The 26,640-nt window shown below is 46.2% G+C and overlaps 1 protein-coding gene and 1 long non-coding RNA gene across 9 annotated transcripts; one reads left to right on the top strand and one right to left on the bottom strand.

Annotated features, from left to right (window-relative positions):
- Positions 1-391: 391 nt before the first annotated feature.
- Positions 392-11,307, bottom strand: NEMP2 (nuclear envelope integral membrane protein 2). The gene is made up of 9 exons (XM_015867880.1): positions 11,175-11,307; positions 9,551-9,666; positions 8,246-8,474; positions 7,995-8,067; positions 6,959-7,052; positions 6,194-6,308; positions 5,351-5,576; positions 3,538-3,714; positions 392-2,346 (listed from the first exon to the last, which is right to left on the bottom strand). Exons 1-9 carry the CDS (start codon positions 11,260-11,262, stop codon positions 2,121-2,123), a joined length of 1,344 nt encoding a protein of 447 aa, XP_015723366.1. The 5' UTR covers positions 11,263-11,307; the 3' UTR covers positions 392-2,120.
- A 1-nt stretch (position 11,308) lies between these two features.
- On the top strand, positions 11,309-26,470 carry LOC116653651. Of its 8 annotated transcripts, none has more exons than XR_004307859.1 (4): positions 11,309-13,875; positions 15,044-19,844; positions 21,276-21,350; positions 22,052-26,470. It is a non-coding gene; the product is annotated as an uncharacterized LOC116653651 (long non-coding RNA). The 8 variants fall into 8 exon arrangements; XR_004307860.1 differs by having other exon boundaries at positions 11,317-13,875; positions 15,044-15,235; positions 17,736-17,818; positions 18,846-26,468; XR_004307854.1 differs by having other exon boundaries at positions 21,276-26,470.
- Positions 26,471-26,640: the final 170 nt, after the last annotated feature.

Genomic DNA, 26,640 nt, shown 5'->3' with positions numbered 1-26,640 from the left:
AATGGCATCGGTTTGAGCTTTTATTACGTGTGTTCATGTTGTGGTGCCTGCAGTGAACGTAACCACCGGCACAGAAATTCACTGAGTGAGAATTAATTCCCATCAAGTTTGTTCCTTAGAAGAAGAGAAATCTTAGGGACTAAGTTTTGTTTTCAGGCTCTGATCTGTCATGAATGGAGAAATGGAATGGCAGGCTGCTCCAGGGAGATGGGCGTGAAGGTAGAGGAGATGGTGCAGCGAGGAGGCCACAGCTAACGTGCATTAAGGGTTCATTCAGCCTGCAGTGGGTAGGAAAGCTGAGGACATAAACACACCCCTTCACTCGGCTCCTCCTTGTCCTGCAGTGCCTGCTGTTGTGAATGGAGTGACTGCTGAAGGGCAGAGAACCACATCTTGGACAAGTACTTTTATTTAAAAAACACTGTAAGTAAAAGGCAGTGGATGGAGTATGGTGCGCCCTGAATACAAAATAAACACTTCTGTCTTAACGTGGTGAAACAAGAGGTAAACGTAACTTGCCCCTTGTTAAGGGCAAAAGCCTTCTGTCATAGTTAAGGCAGTGGATTAACATCAAGTCTCTGCTCCCAGATTTTCCATTTGAGCTCTGGGTAACACTTGCTGGTAGTTCCTGTTCCATCTGTGTAACCTCTGTGCATCACAGCACCGCTGTGCAAGTCAACTCACTGCTGGCCGAGGGCAGAGGGACGGCAGTTGATTTTGGAAGGCTTTGTTTGTGAAACGCTTCCAGTGTTGGAACAGACTCGGGAGGCTTTTTCAGGTCACTATCAGCTACGCGCTAAAGAAGTCATCATTCTGGTATGTTGCTGCACTTCTGCTTTGGATGAGCTTAGTGGTTCCCTGCTCCGCTTTGGATAGCATTTACCCAAGTGTTGGATTCTGTGAGTACAAGAAAGCATTTGCTTCTTCCCCACCACACCCGGTGTGTTGTCCTTTCACAGTTCAGCAAAAAGGGAAGTTTTGTTTGGGCTTTTCTGTTTAGTTATCATGTAAGTAAAAGGTTATTTTCATGTAGTTTCTGCCTACTGTATAACAAGTAGGTGTGTACTTAAAAGAAGCTTATTTCTGCCACAATAGAGAGGCATCACATTTTCTCCCTTGACTAGATATGGACTATAGGGTGTGCACCACTGAGGTCCTGCTGCATCACTGGGCGCACTAAGAGAACAGCCCTTCAACAGCTTGATACATTCTGCAGATGATGAGAGAATTAATGGCCTTGTGCTCTCTGCAGTCTGGAGACAGGAAAGGAAAACATAGATGAAGACAGCAGGATGGTCTAAAGAACTGAAGAGAATGACCTCTGCAGGTGGATGGACTGGGGGGACCTCCTGCAATTGTCAAAGATGGAGAAGAAAGGCCTGTGGAATAGGAAAGAAGAATGTGTGAAGAAACAAAGACGTGTAAAAAAACAAGGTATAGCACAACCCCAGTGCAGAGTGCAGGAATAGAACAATTAAAAGCAGACGGGTGAAAAACGAGGCAGGAGTTTGAAGGGTAAGAGGAGCTGAGAACAAAAGGGGGGAGGCAAAGTGAAGCTAGCAGACAGCATTGTGAGCCAGAAGTGCCAACAAATGTCACTCAGCTATGTTAAATCTGTAGAGCTCTATCACTGAAAAGTCAGCTGAGCAGTGAAGTGATTTATCAGCAAACTAAGAACATTATGAAATTTGCTAATATTTAGGGTACTTGATGAAAGCAGAGCACTAATAATGGCTTCCTCTCCCGCCAGTGCTCAGCACAGAGGACTTGACAATGAGCAAGGCCAAGATGCTCTGTTCAGAGGTAGTATCCTTGGCAAAAGAAGGCCCTGTGGTGGGACAGGCTGCTGTCAGTACCTGCTCTGGAAATTAGCAACGCATCCCGGCTGAAGTACTGATAGTGTGAGATCCTCGTTGCTTGAGCAGTCCCTGTGGTTTCTTTCTGTTGCTCTAATTGTGCAATATCAGTGATGCAGGAAACAGTTATTGAAAAATGCTCATTTGTCCCCAAGCATCCACGAGGAATCCCCAGAAATGAGTTCTTGGTCTGCAGCCTTCCTTTGTGGGATCAATGTCTTTCTTTTTCCCTTCTCTCCCTTTTTTTAGGGTAGTTTCCAAAGCTCAGAGCAGCTCAGTAGCAAATGGAAATAAAATTTGTTCATGTGTTTCATCTTCATTCTCATCATCATCTTCGTGGCTGTAGCCGGTCATCTCATCTCCCTCAGACTCTGTCCTTGTCTCAAAGAGCTGCTCTTCCAGGAAGGAACTCCCAATGCCGTATTCCTCATCGTGCGCCTTTGTTTCTGCTGGTGAGACGTGAGGAGATCCCAGAACAAAACCTGCAAACCTGACAGAGTTTGAAAGGGAGAAAGCATCAGTTAGGAAATGGAAAAAATACTGCAAGTGTGGGGGAAGCAGCCAATGAAGTGAGGCTGGTGTGAGGATGTACCTAGAGACAAAGCAGCTCAACCTCAAAGGTGGAGCAGGAGCGACAGTGCCATGTAAAACAGTAAATAGTGACAAAAGGCTGGTGACACCCCTGAAGACTTGTTCTCCTTCTGCCTTCAGTCCTTCCTACACAAGTAACTCTTGCTTTTCTGGAGGGCACCTGCAGAGTTTTGTGACTAAGTGAGATCTGGCTTCATTCTTTCTTTAATGCTTATGGGGTAATTCAGAGTGAGCATCTGTATCACCATATAGCTGCTTTTGGTCAACTGAGCTGCAGACTGGGAGTACTGCAGATACTCCAGGTCAACTCCAAACGGGAGGTTCAGCTGAACAAAGCACCAATTTATCCCTTCCTACATTTCAGTTCATTGCAAATCTTACTTTCAGAGGACAGCTATGCTGGAGATACAGAATGGAGCTGGAGGTTTCTGGCACGCTCATGGGAACAGACGGCAGTTCTGACACCTGGGTAAGTGTCGACAGCATCAGAGAAATGTAAGAAGAAGGAACTGCAGCTACATTCTGCAGTGCTGGTAAACTGATCAATAATTTACATTTTAGACTTGAACATTTCTGCAAGCTGAATGGTGTCACCTCGCTCTTCTTGGAAGCGCTGTAAGTCTATATGGGGAACAGGGTTGGGCTGGATCTGTTTCATAGATTTGCCTTGTGCCGAACCATCTTCCATAGGAAGTTTAAAGGGATACTCAATGTAAAGTCAGACTTGTGCTGGTTCTTATCATTTTGTATTTTTATAGGGAGCAACTTAGAAGGATATTAACTAAGTAATGGCTATAAAGAGTGTATTTAAGTTGCTTGCTCTGTGCAGACCCCGTTATTTTGCAGTCTTAGGTATTGGTTGATGCTTCAAGTAATAGGCTTGCTTCACTGTGCAGACTTGCAGTCGAAGAACTTAACACAGCAAACGTCTGAGCACGTATCTTCAGACTGCATTACTCAAGTAGATAAAACTATCCCCATGTCTTATTGCATGTGAGATATAAACTCACCTGGAATAGTGCCTGAAGTAGTATGTGAGTCTGCTGCCTAACCAAGTGTTTCCCTTCTTAGAAAAGCCACATTATCTTACCTATGTGGGGACTGGAGTTTGGATACTGCCAACCATGATGAGAAGTCAGGGTTCTTGCAGGATGAGCGCAGCTCCTCCAGAGCTCTGACAGTTTCAGTTTCACCTTGTTCTCGATATTCTTCTTCTGTAAGGCATCTAACCACTAACTTTTGGGATTGAAAGCGATTCTTCATTGTTCTAGAATGAAATGAAATAGCAGTTAGCGTTTCTGAAGTCCTCTTGTAGGTAATTACAGCCCATCCCTTCTCAATACTATCTGCTGAGAACATGCTTGAATCATGTTTGTCCTATGAAGAAAAGCTACATGCTTGTGTCAGTGCTTTAGGACAAGAAGTTTTGTGTTTGCAAGGCTGCTTACTCTAGGTCTCATCCAGCATTCCCCAGAATGAGGCTTCCTTATTGTTTAAGCATGGACTATAAGCTCAGAAGAGAAGTCTACTTGCTCAGCCTTTTTTAGGTGCAGCATGTGAAATGAGTCTGCAGAAACACGGGCTGAATCAAAACCCAGTATGCGTATTTAAATTCAAAGATAAGCAATGCTCTGTTCTGAGTTGTTCGTGTTGTTTGCTAGATATCTTAAATCTTGCTTCTTATTCCAAAACTGAGTAGTCTTGAGGCCAAAATGTTTACAATCTGATGTTTTTTTAGCTGCTGCGTAGTATATGTATAATATAATTAGATATCAATTAGAAAGCGTGCCATGTTCTGTTCCCTTCTGTCGACTGCTTTCCATTTAAATGTTGTCATGAGTTAAGATAAGCAAGGGCTGGATGCCCATAAAACCTTCAGCTCTGTATGTAATACCTGCTCCAACCAGCAGCACTCAGGTTTCCCCATCATTTCCCTGCAAAGCAAGAATGAACTGCAGCCCTTGGACAAGTCAAACGCCAAAGGTCTTGCTGGCTTAGTGGGATTAGTGCTAATCTTAATAATTAAAGCAAGATACTTAACAATCATGATCAATTTGTTGCTCTGAGCTGTGTATCAGGCATCATGGCCTCAATGCTTGGTGCTACCATTCAGTGTTTCAAGACAGGGGAAAAAAAAGCCTTCTTGTTCTCTGTAGGAAGATTTGTAGTGCAATAGTTCGGTATTCTTTGGTTCTATGAAAGCATCAGTTCATTGCAAATGAGAAGGGGTTCCACCTGGAGAACAACCTGCAGTGTTCAGCGGCAAAACAGGTTTGTTGTGACTTCTGTGAACTGATAGTCAAATCTTAGTGGTTGCAGAGCAAGCAAAACCTGCTTACATCAGGTAAGTGCTGATGCTATGTTGCTGCTGAAAGGCTGCTTCTCAGCTGCTGGCAGAATCGGCCCTTGATAAATGAAGAATTCTAACTAACATCAATTACTTGGACCCAGGCTGTGCTGCAACATCTGGAAAGAGCAGAGGAGCAGAGCTTTATGTTCTTCAAACACTAAGCGCCGTGTGAGACTAACAGGTAAGTGGCTTCTCTTGGTTTTCATTAACTTGGTTCTAACCTTGGCCTGTTTGTGGCTCTTAGAGGTTCAGCAGAAGTCTACAGCTGCGGAACAGTCTGCACTAAAGAGTCTGTCATCACAGGAGGGAACAAGCAGCTGTAAATTGTGAGGACTTGTGAGAATCTTCATTTGAGTGTTACATCTGTGGTAAAACATGCTTTAAATTCAAGGATGAGCAAACATGTTGTTCCCATATTGCTAAGAGAAGTACTTAGCAAACTACGATCTACGCCGAGAAAGCAGTTCCAACTTCAAATGCCACAATATAAACGGAGCACGGTAATGTTTCCTAGCACTAAAGGGACACGGGACGTTCATTAATACATACACACCTGCCTATGTGCCAGGCAGCACCGAGGGGATATCCCAGGCCTTTGGAGCAGAGCATGACTGCTATTATTGCATATGCAACTTGAGGTATGGTGACACCACAGTAAATAAAAACAAAGGCCGTTAATTGCAGCGTCCACGCGAACAAGGTTATACTCAATTCACTGGTAAGCGGTCCATGCTGATAGCAAGTGGCAAAGCTGATAGTTCCAATGGCCACAAAATACCCTGTGGAAACAGGAAACAGTGTCATGAAGAGACAGCTGGAAACTACCCTTCTGAACTTCACTAGGTGGCTAAGTAAGCTTGCAACTGCTGCATAGCACGGTGTGCTGGTTTTGTGCTTGTAGGTACCTGCATTATGAACTGCGCCTTCTAAAGGGTTATGAAGTGATCTATGTGCAGCCATTAGATAATGCTGGAAGAGCTGCACATGAGCTCTCTCCCATGCAAGAAAGGTGAGGCAGGTGCCAGAGCAATACATTTGCCAACCAGTTGGCAGTTTGTGCATCCAGTTCCCAGATTCAGCAAAATGAAAGTCATCACAGCTGCCCTTTTGCTGTCACAGGGAGAGTACATTATGGCAAATCAATGGGACATTAATGCAAAGCCTGCTGTTTCAGCTGCTCCTGGCCCACTCAATCGAACTCCTTATTTAATGATATGATGTGAGCGAATACTTACTGAGTGACTTAGAAACTTAAGGAATATGAGAGCATAAATGGGTTGGGAGAACAAAAGTAACCCACCAATGAGTTGCTTAACTTCTTTTTAATCTTAATGGGCAGGTGTTCATCTAACCACTATATTATCCAGAAGTGCACTGTTCAGTTTAATATTCTTACCCAACACGTAGAGTCTTTGTTCAGACCACAACCACGGCATGTTCTCTTTGAAGCAGTAGATAAGATAGAGTGAGGACATCCAGCAGCCACTCAGTAGTATCCAGAAGGTACTGCGCTGCAAATTGACAAAAGAAAAATAGAAGAAAAAGCCACAAGTCTCAGTCAGACTCAGCACCATTGTTTGCAGAGGAATCCACAGGCAAGAACAAATGTGGTTCTGGCAGACCTGCAGGCTTCTGCTCTGTGTCAGACTTGAACTACGCAGTGCTCTGCTGCAAGAACACAGCATTAAGTCTAAGCAGAGCAGCTGCACCTCTTGTCTTTGTCTGCTGTGTCCCAGTGTCACGACCCAAGCTTCCTGAAGTGTATTTTCAATTAACATACCTCAGAAATACTGTAACAGTGCATGGAGATCAAGACCTGGTGAAGGAAAATTTCACATCTGCCTTGTAGTTAATTCCCTGCTGAATGGAAGAAAGTCGGTACCAGCTGCCACTAAAATTACATTGTGATTTCGACTGATTCATATACTCAACACTAAGCTTAGCTCCAGTCCAATAAACTCACATCAACACTCTCCAGTTAAACTTGGCAGCAAGATAATTAGAACTTGATTCTGACCCAGTTATATTTACTTGACTCCCACACCCTTTTCAGTGGAGTTCCCCATACAGAGCAAGGTCGGAATCTGGCCTTGGACTCTTCACTTCCTCTTACTATAATGATAAAAATTATTACTATTTTGTTTTACAAATGTGGATTTACCCTTGGAATAAATCTTTTAAGTGCCAGCAGGACAAAAACTAGCAGAGCAAGAACGCCCAGTATTATTCCAGACAGGTAAAAGAAGTTGGTGCTCCTGGAAGAAAACAAGAGAGAAGGTTGTAAGAAGTATTTTCTAAGTAGTGAGTGGTTAATAATGCCAACATTAGTAAAGACAGCAGTGATCTTCACTAAGAACAGGACTGTGAGTTATACAGATAATAGGCCTGGTTTAGATTTTAAATTCATGGTAGATAGATAGATAGATAGATAGATAGATAGATAGATAGATATAGATATAGATATTTTATATATAGGAATAAAGAAAAAATCCCAATTACTACTATAAGATCACTGAAACTGTTACCAGACTGAGGTGGGGGATGTCCCGTCCACAGAGATATACAAGGTCAGGCTGGACGGGGTTCTGAGCATCCTGATCTAATGTAGGTGTCCTTGTTTATTGCAGTGGAGTCGGACCAGGTGGCCTTGAAGGGTCCTTTCCAATTCTGAGGATGCTACGATAAACTTTTGTTGCATCATTTTCTCATGTACACCCTGGTTCTGTATGCTTCAGTACTGCAATAATGGGCTCATATATTTAAAACGGCAAATTTTTTCTTAGTTTACGCGTTGATAAAAAATCTGACTTAAAAATATGATTTGGTTCAGTCTGGAAACTATTGCTGCTCTGCTGGTTTTAAAGGTGTCTCCTGCCAATTCATTTGTGATTCATTTCGCTTTGAAGTTATGGTTCAGGTGTTTTGCTATGCCAGTGAGTATCCTCCTTTACAGGGCACATCCAAAGCATGGTGAGGAAAGGCTGGCATGAAGGTGGAGGCAGGCCAGGCCCCAGATGACCTCATCACACAAATGGTATAAATACATGTAACATATATTCATCTATTTAATGTATATTTAAATAGACATTCATTTCCTTATTTCACTTCCCCAGAGAATCGTGCCTTCAGCTCAGAGAACAGACCAAAGCTGCACAGATGCTGGGAAAGAACATGAAAAGGCAGCAGCCAGTACTCACCTGCTCAGGCTGTTTGCAAAATGGAACAGAAAAATTCCAGCTACAAAGAAAAACAAGAGCTTTCCATCTAGCACTAAAAAGGGGAAAAAGAAAACAAACAGAAAGGGGCTTTAGACTAACTGGTTCTGAAACACTGGTTATATTCAATATCAGCAGACAAGTCTCAGGCCTGTTACAGAAGAGATGGTCCAGGCAGTCGTGCTGGCAATACCCATCTATCTGTAATGCACACAGGAAGCTGTTTTACTTACTTTCTCGTGTTAGGCTCACGGTGTACAGTTCTTCCTTGAAGGGCTGTATTCTGAAGCAGAAGTCCTCTCCATATTGCTTTACCTTTAAGAGGGTTTCTGTAGATGTCTCCTGTCGCCAGAATATCTGGATGGCGCAGGCAGCAAACTCAAAGACAGTTTCTGAATCCCCGCAGTTGTTTTTTTCCGGAGTAGGCACAAACCTGAATGCCTTTGTGCTGTTAATTCTCACCTAAATCAAACAGAAAGGCAGAGTTGTAGTTCAGAATCACTGTGGGGTTTCTTTTGTGAGACGCTCAGCTTGTAACACTAATGAAGATCAGCACTGAAAGTAACGCCACTGCAGTTTTTAGCTGTTTAATATTGGTTATTAGTTGTATGCAAATACTGTTTAGGCCTTACAGTGTGATTCAGAGAAATCCATGTCAACATAGCTCTATCCGAGGCCTTAAGCCCATCTGGCTTTGTGGGTTTGGTTCCACCATCACACTTGCCCATGCACATGGGTCTAACAAAACCCCCAGCATCTGACAGACCCGTGGTTCCTTTTGTGGATGTTATTCTATTTCACATTCCCCCATTTAACCTAACAACCTGTACTTGCTTTTCTGATAGGTAACAATGCCATGTTTGTATTAGGGACAGAGAGGTTAAGAACAGACCAAGACGTGTTCCACCTCCAAGTCTGAGCCAGCTTCTCTAGCTAAACTGCTTCCTTCCTTTGTCCATTGACAGCTCTGCAGGAAAAACAGAACCAAATGTACTCTGCCTGTTCCTTAACCTGTTATTGCCTCTCGTGGCATGAGGTTTCCGTATTGTTCTGCTATTACTAAGCATGTTTCTTTCATGATGTTCTGAGCCAAATGAAAAAGCAGCCAGAACAGCATTTGTCTGACTTTCAGAGTAACAATCTAACACACCTTTTGTTCTTATACTGTGGATGTTCTACCCTTCCTTGTTCCCCTCTGGAGCTGTAAGAAGTTAAGCTTACTTTCCTTGTAGATAATAATGCTATATTAGGGAAAGGAGAGGGATGCTACAGATTGTAATGTGTGTTTGGCATCCTCCTGTGATGCTGTGAGCCTGGCTGACATCCTCCTAATGAGGGGACAGCAAACCTCAGTGTGTGTGGAGTGAAGCAACACTGAGCTGCGCTTTTATGGTGCTCTTTCTGATATACCACCATTGAAACTACTCACTGCACTCCGAGGCGCTGCTTTGATCTTGTCAGCCGGGCATATATGCAGGTGGGCAGAGGCCAGGGGCTGTGGATGGCACACGTGGATGGTCCCCTACAGGAGCTCTTACCTGAACAGTCGACCAAATGTACTGTAAGTGCATGACCCTGTTTTGCACGTAACAAAAGCAGTCTTCATGCAGCTTCTGGATGGCGTTCCCTTCTTCCAGAAGGCTACAGCTTCCCCCTGGTGAAGGAAAGTTCACTTGAAACGTGTATGAAATAGAAATACGTAACGTTCTTTTTTTCTTCCTTTTGATAAATCACAAGCAGTCTGCAGATAACAGAACATAAAGCCTAGGCTGCAGGGTAGCATGTTCAGCATGATTGAGACAAGAATTCAAATGACACGTCTAATCAAGTAATTGAGGTTCTAACTAAACTGCAACACCTCGGGGGTGGGATAAAGAAATTAATGCATGGTGAGGTTTTTTAGCAATGCAATCAGTGGAAGCTTGGCATTTCTACCCGTGTTTTCATGGCACAGGAACAGGCCCCTGGGCCAAGTTCCCTGCTGGTGCATGTGGGTGTAGCCCTGCTGTCATTGATGCTTTCCCGGTGCTGAATGGAGCACAGGCAGGTAAACAGGCTCATTGTATTGTGGTCATCCAGCATGTGGCACTGTGCTGACCACACAGCACTCATCCCCCCCAACACGGTTGTAGTGGTAAAGCACTTAGCTGGTCTTACTTTCTACTTGCAGCTGCCTTCTCCTGACATGGTCAGGACATCTCAGTGTGGCAGCTGTGCTGACAGCTCACAGGGGGCAGGAGACCAGGACAGTGCAGCTCTCCTGCAACCTAAGAGACCCCCTGAGCCTTTAGGGAGGAAGGGCCCTGACCCATGCAAGGAACAGGCTTTGCAGAGTGGTACATGGTCCCGTCTGTGCACCAACATCTGCCCTGCAGTGCCTTACTGCAGCGCTCCAGGAAGGTAATTAAAGAGCAGAACAAATGAACGCAGATCAGAACAGAGGGAGTCAGCTGGCTCAGTAGAAAACGTAAGTCCAAGCCAAGCTCAGCAGTAACTGCTGAAACAGTCTCCTGGTGTCTGAACAGCCATGTAAGCACTTGGCCAGAGCAAACCTCCAGTGCAAACCCGGTCTGGACAAGGGAATACTGCTGTCAGGTCCAGGCCTGCCTGAGCTCTATATGGAGCTAAACCCAGCCTCAATTATTTAATTAACAATTTAATTAAACCAATTAAAAATTCCTGCACGCATATTCTTATTTAAGCGTATTAAGCCGTTCCAGAATTAGACTGTGTCTACACGTGATGCTGCTGAAGTGTGTTGCATTCATCTTCTAGTGAGGGCACTTATACTGTGAAGTTTGGAGCCACTGCTTGTCATCCATCCCAAACCCCATGGCAGGGAGTGCAGTACTTCAGATGGGCTGAGTGCTGCTCCGTCAGGCCCCGACTCGGTGATGTTCGGGGCTGTAAGGAGGCAGGCAATGGCAGATACAGAGCCGCACCAAGCTCTCCCCGCAGCCCCCATTCCGCACCCCGAGGGTCAGCCGGCCCCGCCCGGCACAGCCCGGGGCCGGAGCCGCAGCAGCATCGGGGCGGGGTGGGCGGAGACAAACCGCTCCGGGCTCCGTCTCCCGGAGGCGGCCCCGGCCCCAACCTCAACCCCGGCCCCGCCCGACCCCCCCCAGCCTCGCGGCCCCTCCAACAGCGAAGGAAGGCCCGTACCTGCGCTCGGCACCGCCCCGAACAGCGCCTGCAGGAGCAGCCCCAGCGCCAGCCCCGGCCGGGCCCAGGGCGGCCGCCGCGGGCCCATGCGGTGAGTGCGGCTCCGCCTCTAACGGCCCGGAGTGAGGGCGGGCCGGAGGGCGGGCAGGGCTGATGCTCACCGCCCACCCGCTGCTCCCCTCAGTACAGCCCCCAGCAGTGCCACCAGCGTGTGCTCCCGATGACTCAGGACGCTTCATTTTGTCTGTTTTTCTCCCTCCTGACGTCAGCAGGTCGCTCTGTTAGCAGGGATACAACCCTTACAACCCCCCCACAATCAGGCCGTGCATAGTCAGAATAACGCAGTGCATCTATATGGTGCTTTGCTTGTGCCTTCGGTTCCTGCTGAAGAAGCGCCGTATTCCCTCTGAAATAGCTCCACACTATTTCTGTTCTGTTCTGTTGAATGTTTATCCCGGCAACGCAAATAATTCCTGTTCCATAAGTACCCTGACAAACAATGCAATTTATTACCGGGTACATTATGTTGTCTGTCTGTTTGATGTAAATGGTCTCTGAGAGTTAAAATTAGACAAAGAGCCATTTGAGACTGTTTTGTTCATCTCCAGCTGTTGTGTTGTTTTTAACAGGAGCGCGTTAGTTTGAAGCATTTCATGGGCAAAATACCTGCTTGTTTTTTCGGTGATAAAAATGATCCACCAAGAGAAGCATTGGTGCGTTGGCGCTTTTAAGGTGATGGAGGCTTTACATGTGGTGCAATGGGGTGGCCTTGCCTTGCTGGGGTGCTGTGCTCACACCCTGCCCTGGGAGGGCCAACCTTCTAAGATCCTTCCTGAAGAGCATTGGAAACAAGTGTGGGAAGGTGAGCATGGCTCACAAAGCCCTTTGAGCTAAAGCTTCTGAGAGTAAAATACGAGGCTCTGTAATAACTTTATAAACAAATGTGCCTGCTGTGACACCGTGTTGCAGTGCAGGGACAGCCAGGGCACCTGGTGATGGGGGCACTCAGACTGTGCTTGGACTCAAACCATCACAGCAAACCAGGTGTAGTGGGAATGCTGGGTCACAGCCAGAAGTGGTGATGGAGCAGCTGGTGGGAAGGCTGGGCCAGCACAGGGGAGCTCAGGTGCATGCAATGCATCGGAGTGATTAGAAGGGGAGGGGCCAGGATCCGTCCCTTCCCAGACTTCATTTAAGGGTTATCAGAGGTGGTTTCCTGTCTACCTGAGGCTTTCCAAGGGTAAGTAGCTTTTTTCCTTTATTTCTCTGGTTGTTTTGGTTGTATTTGGGTTGTTTTCATTTTGTTCAGCCATAAGCTTTGCCATCTTGCTGTTATCACAGTACTTTCCATCCCGTTACACCATTATACCAGGGAATTGAAAACCTTAACACTCTAAACACATCTGTTTACCAAATATTGTTGGTTATATCTTTTTGAAATGATGTCTATCACAAAGAACAGAGAAGGCACGTTTACAGCTGGTTCTTTGCTTATAAACAAAGTCCTGTACTAAGTTGTATTCTCTTCCAAGGGACTTTTGCTCAATGTAGGACAAGCAGATGGTAGCACCGATGTGAGCAAGCACACGTTGGTGCTGTATGGTGAGGAAAAGATATTTTCTCTGAAAAGACGTGTGATAAATAAACTAGGCTGGTGGCTGGGAACGCTAGAAAACAGCGTGTGGTTGCAGGAGGTGGCTCCAAATGCAGCTCTTTGGGCTCCTGGGCCACTGGCTTATGTGCAGCCTAGCTAAGCAGTTAACAAAATCAATTGGTTGCTTTTGTTTACATGGTGTCCTGTGGTAAATAGATTGGTGATCCTCGCTCTGAGTTCATTTGCTAAATAACCACATCACAGAACTGAGCACTGCTGTTGGCATCCTAGCTGGCAGGCCCAGAGCCCTGCCCGAGGCTTCATTGGTGATGAAGAGCCCTCACTGCTCAGAGCAGAAAGGCAAGAATGGCCTCACAGGACAGGTTTTCTTGTTGCATCTGTCCTGCAGGGAAGTAGGTCTCGCTCTTTGTCTTGACCTTTAAAACATCCTTCCAAATCACTGCGATTGAATAAAAGACAGATCTTGAAAGCCTGGAAGGAAAGGAGAACTGACAGATAAAATCAGTCTTCTGGGTCTGCTATTGAAATTCACAGGACGTGGTATGGTTCTGTAAGGAGGCCATGGGAACAGCGTGTTGCTTGTGGGTAAGTGTGTGAGTGTCTGTCTCATCTTTCCAGATTTATATTCGTATTAAGCACTGTTGCTTGTTACTACGTTCATATAGTAGCCTGTTGTAATTGTTGTGGGATTTGACAGAGCGCTCTTGGAGAAATGAATTGCTAGCACTATTAAGTAAATGTGAAAAGAATTGCTCTCTTCCCAGCAGCTCTTTAATTCCTAAAATTAAATTCCATCCCTGATGCGCTCAACTACCTTCATGATTAATGTCTGAGTTGTCAGAGCAGCTTGTCGAGCACTTGGAGATTGAGGGAAGTTGTGAAGTTTCTGATTAAGTTTCCTTATGCTTTGTAATCTCACTCTTGCAGTTGTTGGTGTACCTGCTGCCCGAGCCAAAGACAAGGCGTGTGGAAGTTTGGAGGCACCTCCTCTTCACGGTGCTCACCTGTAACCCGGTCCTTCACATTAATGCCCTGAGCAGAGTGATCTGTGGTCAGCCTGTTCTGCTGTGGAGACCAGCTTGGGAGGTTGGTAGCCTGCTTCAGCCAAGGTTTTAAGGACAGAAGTCAAGAGAATGACTTCTTTGTAGCCGCCCATGTTACAGCCTGGCTCTTAGTATTTGAAACAACTGTTTTATCAGAGAGGATGATGAGCAAGACAGAGCTATGTAAGCTACCCCAATATCATGAAGGCCCAGGAAGGACAGCCCTTCCTAAAACTCCTGGGACAACACAAAGGCAGCGTGTGAGCATCGTATACCATTTGACCCTGTCAGTTTTGTACTATCTTGCTGCTTCCTCTTTATTGTGCGTGCTCAGACTGGTCCAGCTCAGTCTGCCTGTTCTTAACACACCCTCAATCAAGCATTTTCAGGCTATGTAATGTTTCTTGCTCCTGTCTGGTTTGGGTTGTTCAGCAGTTCTTTACACAACCTGGCTTTGCATACCCTCTATCCTTCCTCACACCTGCAAGAGATTCCCAGGTTTGCTATTTGTTACAGCAAAATGTGCCACTCTGGCATTCCTTCCCTCCACACCCAGCACTGCTGGCTCCATTAACATTTCTCTTTGCTGCTTTCAGATGCAGTCCTCCTCCATTTGCTCAGGGTGCTCTAATGGTTGGTAGATCTGAGGGAGGAAGAATTTCTCTTTCATGTTCAAAATAAAATATCTGACATGTTTTATGACAGCAAACATGCGTCTCCACGTACACGTGTCTTCATACAGGTTATTAAATGTCTGTTTTTTCTTCTGGTTTTTGCTTGATGTGCTTTTTCTTCTGCAAATATAATCATGGGAGGACTAGGAGAGTGGGGGATTGAGAGGTTGTTAAAGATATGTAAGTGGCTTTGTGCAGTAAATGGCTTTGCGCTGTGTGATACACACGGGGGCCTTCCAGTACTTTTCCCTACAAGAGATGATGTGCTGCGAGGGCTCTCCCATGTGAGATACAGCACAGCGTGCATCAGCGTCTCGGTGAGGAGAGCCAGGATGCACAGTCATCCTGCCCCTGGTAGTCATTGCCGCTCTTGCTGACACTTGAGGAATGCAGGATGTGCCTCAAATAGACCTTCACAAATGTTCTTTGCTACAGACATTTCAGCCTTTCCTGGTATTGATATTAACTCTCACTGACAACTGGGGATTTAAGTGACTGTAACGATTACAAATTGGGTTTTTTCTTCTCTCACTCCAGCAGTAAAGGGAGCATCAGACTCACTGTGCCGGCTCAGATGAAAGGATGAACAAGCCTGGGCTCTCCTGTCTCTGGCAGCGGCCAGAAAGGCTTCAGGAAAGCACAGAAGAACAAAACAAATATCAAGTAATTATTTCCCTTCTCCATCCTTCTCGCAGAGTGAGTCTTCTCAGTTCTGGCACTTCTGCTAAGGTAAGGAAGAGTAACTTAATGCAGTGGCAAGGACAGGAGGGAGGTGCTGCCTTTGAAGCTCCTGTAAGGCATGGGCTCTGGACAAGGGCAGGTCAGGTTAGGTCTGCTCCAAATGATGGAAGCAAAGGAGTAACTCTTGAGGGGAAAGAAAAAAAAATAGCTTTTCTAAGCTTTCTGTTTTAGTACAGACATGCTTGCAAGCACCACTTTCTGCTTCAAAGAAGTTCCAAGTACCAAACACACCTGAGGATCTTGCCAGTTTCATAAGCCAAATCAGCTGCAGAATAACGAGGTCAGAAACAACTCAGACACCTGGGAACACTTATGAAGTGCTCCAGACTAATCGCTGTTGCTCAAAGTGTCCAAAGGTCTGCAAACATTTGAACAATGTGTGTGAGCCAGACAGGTGTGGCTTGAGCAGCTTAGATGCCAAGAGAAACCCATCAGGCCAGAATCCCTCACCTGCTTCTTCATTTGTTCAAGCCAGGATCACCCCAGAGACAATCCTGTGCAGGAAGGTGATGGATGTCACAGCTCTACTGCTCCCTGTCCCAAGCACCCTGCCCACCCAGGGAACAGCATCTCCCAGCCTGTGCTCCTAACCCGATCGTGCACAGGCATGGGCTGCTTGTAGAATGCTTGTTTCATAGAAAAGCAGGGTATGGCTGTTTTTGAGAACTGAATGCTTTTAAAGTGCTGTTAAGAGACTGAAACTTGTGGTGCTCAGAATCGTTGGCCCTTGTTGTGTAGGCACATGTTTCTCCTTGGTTGGTTTGACTTCCCAGCTGGGCATTCGAGCTGGGTGTTACATCACTTTCTTATGCTATGAGTCATAGCTTTGAGAGACCATGGCTGTGTCTGCTGAAAATGGAAGCCTGGAACATTTGCAGAAGAATAGAGGAAATAAAAGTATTGTGGAGGGGCTAACTAACCATCACACACGCAGAAAGGAGCAGCAAAAGCCCAGAGGTGGAGTTTCTTAGCTGCAGAGATAACATAGCCCAGGGCTCCTTCGGGATCTGTCTCTGGGAATCAGCACAGTGCGGGTGCGTCATTTAGGGGGAAAAGCAGGAAGCAAGCTGAATTGAAAGCAACAGTGCTAGAATCCATCATGGTACATTTCAGCTGGTTCTCTTTTGCTTTGGGAAGGCAAGGTTTAGAGACGCCCAGGCTAGCGTACCCTTTGTTGTTTTTTGGTACCTGCTATCCTGTGGGCATAGATAGTAGCAATTACCTTTGCTTAAGACCAGAGTTTGAGCAGGTGGAGGAAAAATAGCACCGTGCGGGCTGAACACAGCGGTGTCCTGATGCAGCAGAGGGGTGGGACACGTGTGGGGCCACCACGCTCTGTTTATTCAAAGAGTAATTAACCATTAAGCTTTGAACTCTTACCCATGTGGCTAAGGCACAGTAAGGATGCTCAGGAGTAGAGGTGAGCACCAAACCAGCTCCACCATCAGGCTGTGGCTGTGGGGCTGTGGTTGGCTGACCCAGGGGATGAGCTTTCAGTGGGCATGTGAGCCAGCAGCTCTGCTTCTATGAGCCTGCTTGTGAAGAGGAGTTCCTCCCTTGTGGGAAATACCAACGAGATTCTAATTTTTTGATGGTTTTGATGCAGAGCCTTCTGCAAACCCAGATGCAGAACAGTAGCATTGTAAATACTGTGCTGTTATTACTGTTAGTAGTATGTTTCCAGCATTATGAACAGCCCATGCAAACCTTGCATGATGCTCTGCTTAAGCGGTGCCCCCTGCACAGAGATGCTTGCTCCTGTGATGCTGCAATACACGGTGCTTTCTGCTGCAAAGGCAGCATTTTGTGCTTGCCCTGAACTGGCATTTTCAGGAAAGAACATTTTCAGTTCTTGGCTGAAAGAATTCGTCTTCCTTGGGAGCTGTGTGTGTTCAGTGAATTAGTAGCAGAACATTAGACCAGAACCAGGTCTTCTAATTAATTGGCTTCAGAAGTGTGGTTATTATCACTAACTGCATTTTATTTAACAGCTTGTGAACTGCAGGGGAGTTGAACAGCACTTGGGGAACTAAGTTATTCCACGTGTAAGACTTCGGCTTTTACAACTGGTCCCTTGTATTGCCACATCCTGGAATAGGGAGGTGAGGCAGCGCAGTGCCAGTGAGGACAGGATGTCAGCAAGCAGAACATAAGGAGTCTTGGTTTGGCTGCCAGTCCTCCCAAGTGGGGTCTGCCTACAAACTCGGTGGCCTGGGGCTGTATGTTGTTCCTTAAAGCTCGTATGTTTCATGCAACAAAAACTCCATTCACTCCCTTAGTTAGAGTTGGTAGCACTAATCCTGGCTGTTTGATTGGGTTTATTGTGGCTATTGGGAGCATAAATGTGTTTACAGATTTGTTGTGAAAGCAGTTTGGTCTGTTTTTTCACACAGCAAGTCAACTTCCATGCGGTGCAGTTATGTTCAAGATGTTCCCTGTAGCACTGGAATAATGTCAGATTACATTGTGTGTGTGTATTGTTCTACAGAAGGATTTCATCTGAGGCACAATACACCATGTCAGATGAAGGGGATCTTGGGCATGCTAAGACCAAGACAAGAACTCTGTGAGGTCAGTGTGAAGCAATGCTTGTCTCTGCTGAAATGTGGAACTTGTTCCCCGTTACCTTCCCTCCTGCTCCCTCTAACCCTGCCGGTACCAAGTCCATTCATTCATCCGCAGGTTTCCCTGCTTGCTGTGCAGCCCACCACAACCTTCTGGTGCTGGAAGTTGGCCTCAAATATTGAGATGTTGCAGAGTTTCTTAGATTTCATTCAGTTTGTCATTCAGTGTAGCTCAGCCTACAGGCTTCCCAAGTCCTTGATGCAGTTGTGCTCAGCAAGGAATCTTCAAAAGCCTGAGTGTTATTTCTTAATGATGTGATGGGGAGCAGGTGAAGCAGGTGGCTGGCACAGGGCTCCTGTGGATGTCTGAGCATCTGCATCACCTGCATGTGCTCTTGCTGGGATGAAGGACCACACTGTATCTATTGTGGATGGGACTTGTAGGTACTGGAGCCCCAGTTTGACATCAGGGTTCTATCACATAGTGTTGCCCCAGGGATGAAGTGGCCCCTAATGCTCATTGTTGAACTGCTGTGGGCTGTGTTTTTGCTTAGGTAACAATGCCATTTCCTGCCTCGTGGCAGTTCAGATATTAAAGGTCACATCTGCCTAATACTTTCAGTCTGAACTATGACAAGCTTTCCCAGCACTTCTAAAGCAGACAGCTGTGGTATGTTTCCCTTCTGAATGATATTCAGAAACCAAAGTTTTTATTATTATTGTTGCTACTGCTAGTAAGTCTTGTACAGGGATTACTCAGAACAGCAGCACAATAGTTCTGCCCAAGGAAGGGAGAGGTCAGGATCTTCGGGTGCCATCACTGCAAGCCTGCAGCCTCCTATTCTGCATCTCAGCAGCAGGTTTTCTTGTTCTGAGTTGCACCAAAGAACAATTTCCAGGAACAGCTCTCTGCTGCTGTCTGTCCTTATGACACCTCGCTGCCTGTGAGGATGCTGCAGTCCTCAGCTGAAGCTGGCAGCGTGGATAACAGTGCAGGTGTTTGCAAACTAGAAAGCTGTATGCTGTTGTTCCAGGGACTGGGGAGATGCACTTTGTGTTGGTGCTCAGGTGATGATGGAGCAGGAGAAAGGACGCACAGACTGAGGCTAAGCAGAAAGAGAACCCGTATGGTAACTGATGCTAGAAATAAATGCAAGGGACCTTTGGCAGTTGAGCTTTGGGTGCCTCCATGCAGATTCACGGCAGCTGAGAATCTGTCCCTGGGATCTGCAAGAGGCACTATGTGGCTGTGGCCATGTATGGAAGCTTCAGGTAATCTTTATAACTGGTTAGTCAAAGAACTTTGAAGCTTTGTGCAAATATTTGAGAGCATTCCCAAGACAGCAATAACCTCTGTGCTCGTGCTTAACCGGGTGATATTTGCCAGGCTTTCTGGAACAGCTTCAGGTACTTTTTCAGAACAAAATCACCTTTAACAAGCACAAAACATACTTTGTGCTCTTCATGCAAGCCCAGTGCCCAGACCATTTTACACAACTCTGGTTTTTGCTACGCTTGAACACCGTTAAAAGCCTGAAAGCTGAGCCGTTTTAAAGCATCCCATAAGACTCTTGAGTCATGCAAAATCCTATCACATTTTTCCCTCTGGTTGAAAAGTTATGAATGACAAAAGTGCTATTAAATCATAGATGAAGAATGCTGAGTGATGGCTTAGTAAAAATAATTTTTAAAAACCCTTGTTTTCATCTAGATTTTATTTCCCTGGGTGCAAATTCAACAGGTAAGGCTGAAATATCACAGCTTGCCCCCCTAAAGGAGCAGTGTGCAGCTTGATCCCTTGGAGAGTCGCTATTCCTTTCCTTGGTTTCTTTATTCCTCCAGGCAAGTGATGATTTTAATACTTCGCCTTTATCTGTCACAGTTCATTTTCCCACCCTATACCAACTCAACTTCTCAGGCAGGAATGTTGGGGATGGTGGACCAGTGCTTTCATCTGTTCCCGAGCCTCCTGCTGACAAAACTGCACCTCTGTGATCCCACCCAACCAGCTTCTGGCCCAGCTGCCCAGCCAGGTAGGCAGGAGTGGGGGGAAGCAATATGGTGTCTCCTGTATGCTTGCATCTACCAGTGCTGCTGACCCAGTACCACAAGGATAACTGTATCACAGAATCACAGAATGACCCGGGTTGGAAGGGACCTCAAGGATCATGTAGTTCCAACCCCCTGCCTAGCAGGGCCACCAAATATACACCTTTACTAGATCAGGTTGCCCAGGGCCCCGTCCAACCTGGTCTTGAATATTTACTAGAGTAAAGCTACCTGGAACTACCGCTCGGTTCTGGAGGTAAGTGCTGCACTTCCATTCTGTTTTTCCATGTTTACTTGTTATTACAGTTTTAATCATTGGGATGCTTCTCTTGTTAGTTTCTTTACCCTGAAACGCAGTGGTCCAACTTGCCAGATGTTGCATTCTTTGTTGACCAGGAGTTTCTGAATGCCAAGGAATCGGATGGAAATGATCTGCAGGGGGTTTTGTTACCACAAGCCATAAACACATTGAATCAGAAAGAGAAGCCTCACTTTCTATTTCAGTCACCATTTTTGGAGCACGTAAACATTCTATGATTCAGATTTCTGATGATTTCTCATGCTGCATTTTTTGGGTTCCACACTGGGTTCTTCTGTTTGTTTTTCCTTTTAAAGGGACTTCTGAAGGTGGAAAATGAATGGTGTTAACCTGATGAGCTAGGTCTTGTCGGTACTGTAAGTAGGTCTGGCAGTGGAAAAGGCTTCTGGAGCAAGCAAAAAATTGCTCTTATTCAGCTAAATACACTGAAAGCAGAAAGGGCTGTAGGGGAAGTGAACCTAGCAGCTATCCATGTATTACTCAAACGAGACCACGTGCATTCTGCTTTGTTTCTCAGCAGTCCCCACTGAGAAGGTTATGTGTACATCTTACTTCAACACTTGGACATGACCTTTCCCACCCATGTCAGACTCATGTGGAGCAAGCCACAGGCCTGTCACAGAGCCCTGAGCCTCATGTGCTTGTCCCAGCCACCAGGTGCTTTCTGATAGACACGCAGAGGTCAAATAAATGATATCTCACTTTTGGACAGAAAGAGAGACCTGTCATAATGGTGCTGGGCTTAAAGACCTGCAGAGCAAAAGCTTTACTAAGCTGTATGGCTGAGTTGTTTCCTTCTTGGTCATCCATGGAAAAAACCTAATTGGAAGATGAGAAGCTGCCCACTTTAGGATCATATATGAATAATTATAGGTACCCGTACTAGCAAGGGACTTTCTGAGATCAGTAAATAGTTATGCCTCTTCAGGGAATCTGTGGCAAACAGGTCATTCAGAAATAACTCTTGGAGGCAATGGGAAGTGGGTGAAATGAAGTAACAAACAGCTACTGAAAAAAACAGCTGATGGGAGTGTTTCATCTGCTATCACTAACTGTTAGTTTTCATTCTGACCCTGTTGTTTTCTTCTTTATATAGTGCCCTGAAGTTGTCTCAGAAGGATATTAATTTTCTGCTGGCATCAGAAAGGTTGAAATGATACTTGGAATGAGGGTAAGTGACTCCCTTGAGGTTTTGGCACCCACAGCTCTGGATTAACTGGAAACGCAGGCAATTAATAAACCAGAAATTCAGTGCCTCTCGGCCCTCCTTGCTCGAGGGAAGCCAACAGGACCTTTGTCGGTAGGATCAGAACAAGGCCACAGTGTGCCCCTTAAGGGACGTGCATGTAGGTAAGCTATGCCATCTAGAATAAATGCTGGCTCATAAGAGTTCTGATCAAGGTCTGAACTAGACTGAAGCAGAAACCACTGAATGAGAACTGGGATCCCCCACAGACAGGGAGGGGGCTTCAGCCACAATGGCAGGGCTGCCACAGCCACGTGGTGCTGAGTGAAACTTCTCAGCAACCGGAAAACACGCTGGTTCTTGCTGTTGGAGATGTAAGGCCATCTGAGTTGGTAATGTTGAAGACATCAGAACTTATTCCTTGTGAAGCCTGGGTGGTAACTGGTAGTGAAGGCCATAACAGCCATAGTCTTTGGTATGATGTAAACTCTGTGAAATCTACCTGATTCCAGCTCATCTGGAAGTGATAACATCACTAAGTGCTGGGATAGGGACTGAAAGCCACGTGCTGTAAGCCAGGCTGATTCCCAGGGTCCTCTTAAAGTTTCCATGCTGTTTGGGAGTAGGTCATGAGGTCTGTGGCACTTGTCACCATTACTTTACCTTTCTTTTTTGTGTTTGTGCAGAGGACCATTTGCAATGTGAAATAGTGCTTGAAGTTGCCAAAAAAAGCCTACCAAACACCCTGTTACTTGGATGAAAGAGCTCTTTAGAAGATGGACAAACAGACTCGGGGGGGCAAAAGAGTAATGCCAACCAAGTATGTGCAATATACAGACACCCCTATCCATGCTAGTATCTCTTTGGAAAAGCAGTGTTCTCTTCCTCACCATCGATTACTAACTCGTTGTTTTCTTTCCAGAAAGAAAAAAGTCCTTGACAGAATTTAAGGGATGAGTAATGACTTTGCTTTCTTCCATTCCAGCTGCCACACAGGCACATACGGGAGTCCCTGGCCCTGCGAATTTGAGCATTTTAATCTTTTCTGGTGTCCCACGCCTGTCCTGTCACCTACTGTTGTTGCAGTTAAGTGCATTCTTTAGCCAGGTCTTCTCCTAGTATTTAGGGCAATTGGATTTACAGGAAGCAAGAAAATACACTGATAAACAGCAGCGTGCGTCTGGGGATAATGTCAGCACTACCACCAGAGTCTCGCTATTCCCTTGGCGTTATCATTGCTGGATCCTCTGCCCTTCCTTACACGTGGGCTTGAGGAGGTGGTTGTTTTGGCTGGAATTAGAGAGGCACAGGTGGTATCACCAGCTGTAAATCGGAGGAGGCACTTCCTGATTATGACCACTGCCTACACATAAGTAGCTGCCAAGAGAGGAGCTGGGAAGCATAGAAGCCTTCTCCTTACTTGGAAAGAGGGCCTCAAGTGTAGGCATAACATAATTACCCTCTTCTGTGTTGGGTTTTTTTTTTCCACTTAGAGGCTTTGGGGTTCTTTGTGGGCTCTTGGCTTCCCAGAATGCTGTGATATGAAAAACCCTCAGCTGAGTTTGACAGATGGGTAAACCAAAGCATTGAGTACTTAAGCATCTAACACTAGGGCACTCAAATCCTCATAAAGGCACTGGGAGCTCAGGAGACACACGCGCAGGAGGCATTTGAGAGCCAGGACTTGATCAAAGATTCAGGTATTTGTTCGACCGCAGCCAAATGTCATCTCCTTCAAGTGGTGAATGAGCCCTTGATCTCTGTGAGGTCAAGATTTTTGCCTTCTGGCTGTATATGTTTGTGGTAAGAGACCTGTCCAAAGCTGCAGCGAGCGCTAAGGCTCGGGTGAGGAGTTTGGATGCTGTTTTTGGAGAGCACTGCTGGCTGGCTGTAGACAGACTGCCACAGTCCTGCTCTCATGTGGTAGCAGACACACATGGGCATAGCTGTATTTTACTGTCAGGTTAAAGTGTTTTTTTTCCCCAGTTATTGTCTAGTGCTCATTTCTCTACCCATTCACCTGTGCTGCTGGCCCTGACTTGCCTTGTCTGCAGGAAACTTGGGGTGTTGAGTCTCCTCATCAACCCATTGATTGGGGTGAGCGTGCAGCCCCTTGCTGGCTCATGGTCTCGCTTTCAGGGTATTTCTTCCCTTTTAGCCCAAAGCGTCTTAAATGTGGGTCCACTGAGCGTACAGATGGGAGAGCAGGGAGTGAGGGAGAGGTGTCGCAGAATCAACCCACCAACGTGTGCTGCTCACCCACGCACATGGGGAGAGGGGGAGATTAAAAGATTAAAGTTACAAACTGAAAAGCGCCCCAGGCTACCGCTGAGATCTGAGTGACTGCCTGCGAAGCCAAACTCCCACTCCGGAGGTGCCGTGCCACGCTCGCTGTCACTCACTCCGCACTTGCTTTCTCCTGCCATCCCTTCCTGCCACTGGCTTTGCTATTTTTACAGGCTGAAAAATTAAGTCATCCTCTGGTTGGGCCCTGAGCATCTCCCGGTCGTCATTGTGGGGCTCACGGGCGTAGTCTTCTGCTCCATCATTGCGCTCCTTTACTTCTAGGCCTTGAAGACTCCTCCATCATCTTTCTGCTTTGCCTCATTTGCCCGTATCACAGCCAGGTTTGGTTCAGATACAGCTCAGGACTGGTGTGGGAGGGACAACCATTTGCAGCAGTTAGGATTTCGGCAGTGAGGAAGTTTGTAAGGTCTTCAGTGCTTTCTCGCCCCTATGGAGAGGTGTGAATCAGGACTTACTCTGCCAAGCTTACCATTAAATATGTCCACAGTTTTATACTCCTTCCTGACATTTGCTAAGATTTTCTCACTTTCTTTGCTTTCCGTTCATTAGAACTGGGCCAAGACTGTGGCTTTATGGCTGGAAGGCACATAAGTAAAACTAAGGTCTGGGAGCTCCAGAAGAGTTCTTAGTGCTGTGCTTGTGTTGGTAGGTACGATGCAAAATGAAACAGGGTTATTTTGATTTGATTGTAGCAGTTAAGCTGAGCCAAGGCGATGATTTCATTCTCGGAGTATTGAGCTCTAGAAGTATTTCTTTATCCCACTGTGTTATCTGTGACTGTATTTGAGTTTGGGGGTACCTGTTCTCACAAACAGGCTGTTTCTAAGGGGAAAGAAAGAAAAGAAAAAGGGTTGGCTCTGCATTTGGAAAACGTTGAAACAGTTCATTTTGACATCTCCCAAGTTGTTCTTCCTCCCTGTGCTGTTCAGATGGAGGTATTCCTCAGATGCCGGCTGAGATTGTGAATGTGTTTGGTTCCCTTAGGGTTCCTTATTTAATCTGGTTTCTCAGCTATCAGCTATGCTGCCCAGCTCTGCCATTGTGTGGAGGTGACAAAGGAGCAGCGGGACCTTCGCCCTCCTGCATGAACTGGTGCTTGTTGCACATGAGATGGTGGGACAGTCCTGCTCCTAGCTTGATTTTAGGGCTGAGGACAGTGGGAAACCTGCAGATCAGGACACGTTTGGGTGATTCGTACCTGCCCTTAGATACCAGCATTTCTTCTGGTGTGACTGGTTTCTCTCATCTGCTGCCAATGGTCTTGTCAGGGCAAACGTGCTGAGCTGATGGGGTGCCCTGGTAGGGGCAGCTGCGAGTAGAGCTTTACAACCCTGCTGCCAGAATTAATAAGAAATTGGATGCTGGCCCGTGAAACAGGAATGCAACTACTGATGTGAAGGAGTCAGTTTCCCTTTCTGCCCCAAGGAAAAACTGACTGTATGTAGACATACAAGGACTTGGCTATGTGAACATAAATTTATGTGCAGTTACTGGAAATGGCTTCTGTCCACCTCCCTTCTTGTGCCAGATCAGCACTGTGTCAGGCAGGTCACTTTTGCATCAGGATCATCAGCCTGCTGGGAGGGAGCTTCACCATCTGAGTGCTCACTGTCTCATACTCTCTCCAGCAGCTCACCCAGCCCTTTGCCTTCAGGAGCTCGGACTGCTTGGGCCTGTGCCGCAGCAAGCTCTGTGCTTCCCAAGGGATGCATAGTTCTTGGTAAGCATCTGACTGTAGCAGGCACGGCTAAGATACCATGTTGGGCACGATTCAATGGAGTCATTTCCACATTCGTTCCCCTTCTGATGACAGCTCAATGAGAAATGTTTGCAAGGTCTTGCTTTATGCACCGCATGCTTGCACAGGTTTTGGTCTGTGATGAATCTGTGCCCTCCAATGAATTACAAGCGGTGTGCTATTTTATTTACATAGGATTAATCTAATTCAAATGACTGGATGAAATCCTTTCATCTTCAGGGCACAGGAGGTCAGAATATGATGATTTTATACAGCTGCTCCAGGCCATAAAATCTGTTCATTTGACAATCAATAGGAAGATATCACTCACAATGTTGATGAGGTAATTTCCTCCTCTGCTCTCACCTTGTCTTCCTGGTTCACACTCTCCTGTCAAGGTGAGAAGTCCTGAAGTTCTGCTCTGGAGCACAACCTGCCCCCACTGACTGCTGCACACTGCTGCACACATTTCTTAGTTCCCACCCCAGGTTTCTTCTGTCTCCATTGCCCATGATCTCAGTTGTCACATATTAGAATTCCTTTTACTTTGAAGCCACTCTCTGATTTACATGCTCCAAGCATCCAAGTTCTCTTCTTATTCTAACCGTGCGCTCAATCACGTGGTGCCAAAAAAAACCCCATTCTGGTTTATATTAGTTCTTTGCTGCATTGCCCAACTTCATATATGTACCGTATAGGAGACAGCAGGCCTTCCAGGGCATGGTCTGTGACAGGTCACCTACACTGTGTTGAATACTGAGAGTATTTATTGTGCTTAAGAGTGATTCTGGGCACTCCAGCAGCAGCTCAGCAAGTGCTTCATTGAGGAAGTCAAGTCTATCCTGATTTCCAAATGGAGAAGAGCAGGAGGTGAGATAACCTGCGTGGTGTCAGCCTGCTGGCAGAGCAGGGCCAGGAACGGTGTGTGGCCACCTCTGGGCCTGGCCTTGCACTCCAGCCACAGCACCCTGCTCAATAATACACCAAATAAAGAAGCACTTATGTAATGCATTTTTGCCTTCTTGGTTAATAGCAAACAGTTTGAGGGTTTTCCTTCCAGGCATTCACGGCATCCTTCAGAAATGTGTTTCAACATGTACCATCCCTCATGCTGTGTGCATTAGGGCCCAGCCCGCAGCTGTGACCTGCCAGAAGGAAGCAGACAGCAGTGAGGTGGGCAGGCAGTGCCAGCCCTGTGCTCTGCTCTGCCTCCTCCACCCCCTGCAGCTC

The sequence above is a fragment of the Coturnix japonica genome, chromosome 7 (genome assembly GCF_001577835.2).
Source record: "Coturnix japonica isolate 7356 chromosome 7, Coturnix japonica 2.1, whole genome shotgun sequence".
NCBI classification, from domain to species: Eukaryota; Metazoa; Chordata; class Aves; order Galliformes; family Phasianidae; genus Coturnix; species Coturnix japonica.
The sequence above is the reverse complement of the archived record's forward strand: the minus strand, read 5'-3'. Positions and strand labels throughout refer to the sequence as shown.

Bases quoted from the DNA above. Each gene is read 5' to 3' on its own strand.
- NEMP2 (XM_015867880.1), bottom strand. From the start codon at position 11,262: ATGGGCCCGCGGCGGCCGCCCTGGGCCCGGCCGGGGCTGGCGCTGGGG. The intron at 8,475-9,550 runs GTAAGAGCTCCT...TGTTTGATTTAG, and splicing joins ACATTTGGTCGACTGTTCAG to GTGAGAATTAACAGCACAAA. The intron at 5,577-6,193 runs GTAAGAATATTA...CTGTTTCCACAG, and splicing joins ACAAAGACTCTACGTGTTGG to GGTATTTTGTGGCCATTGGA.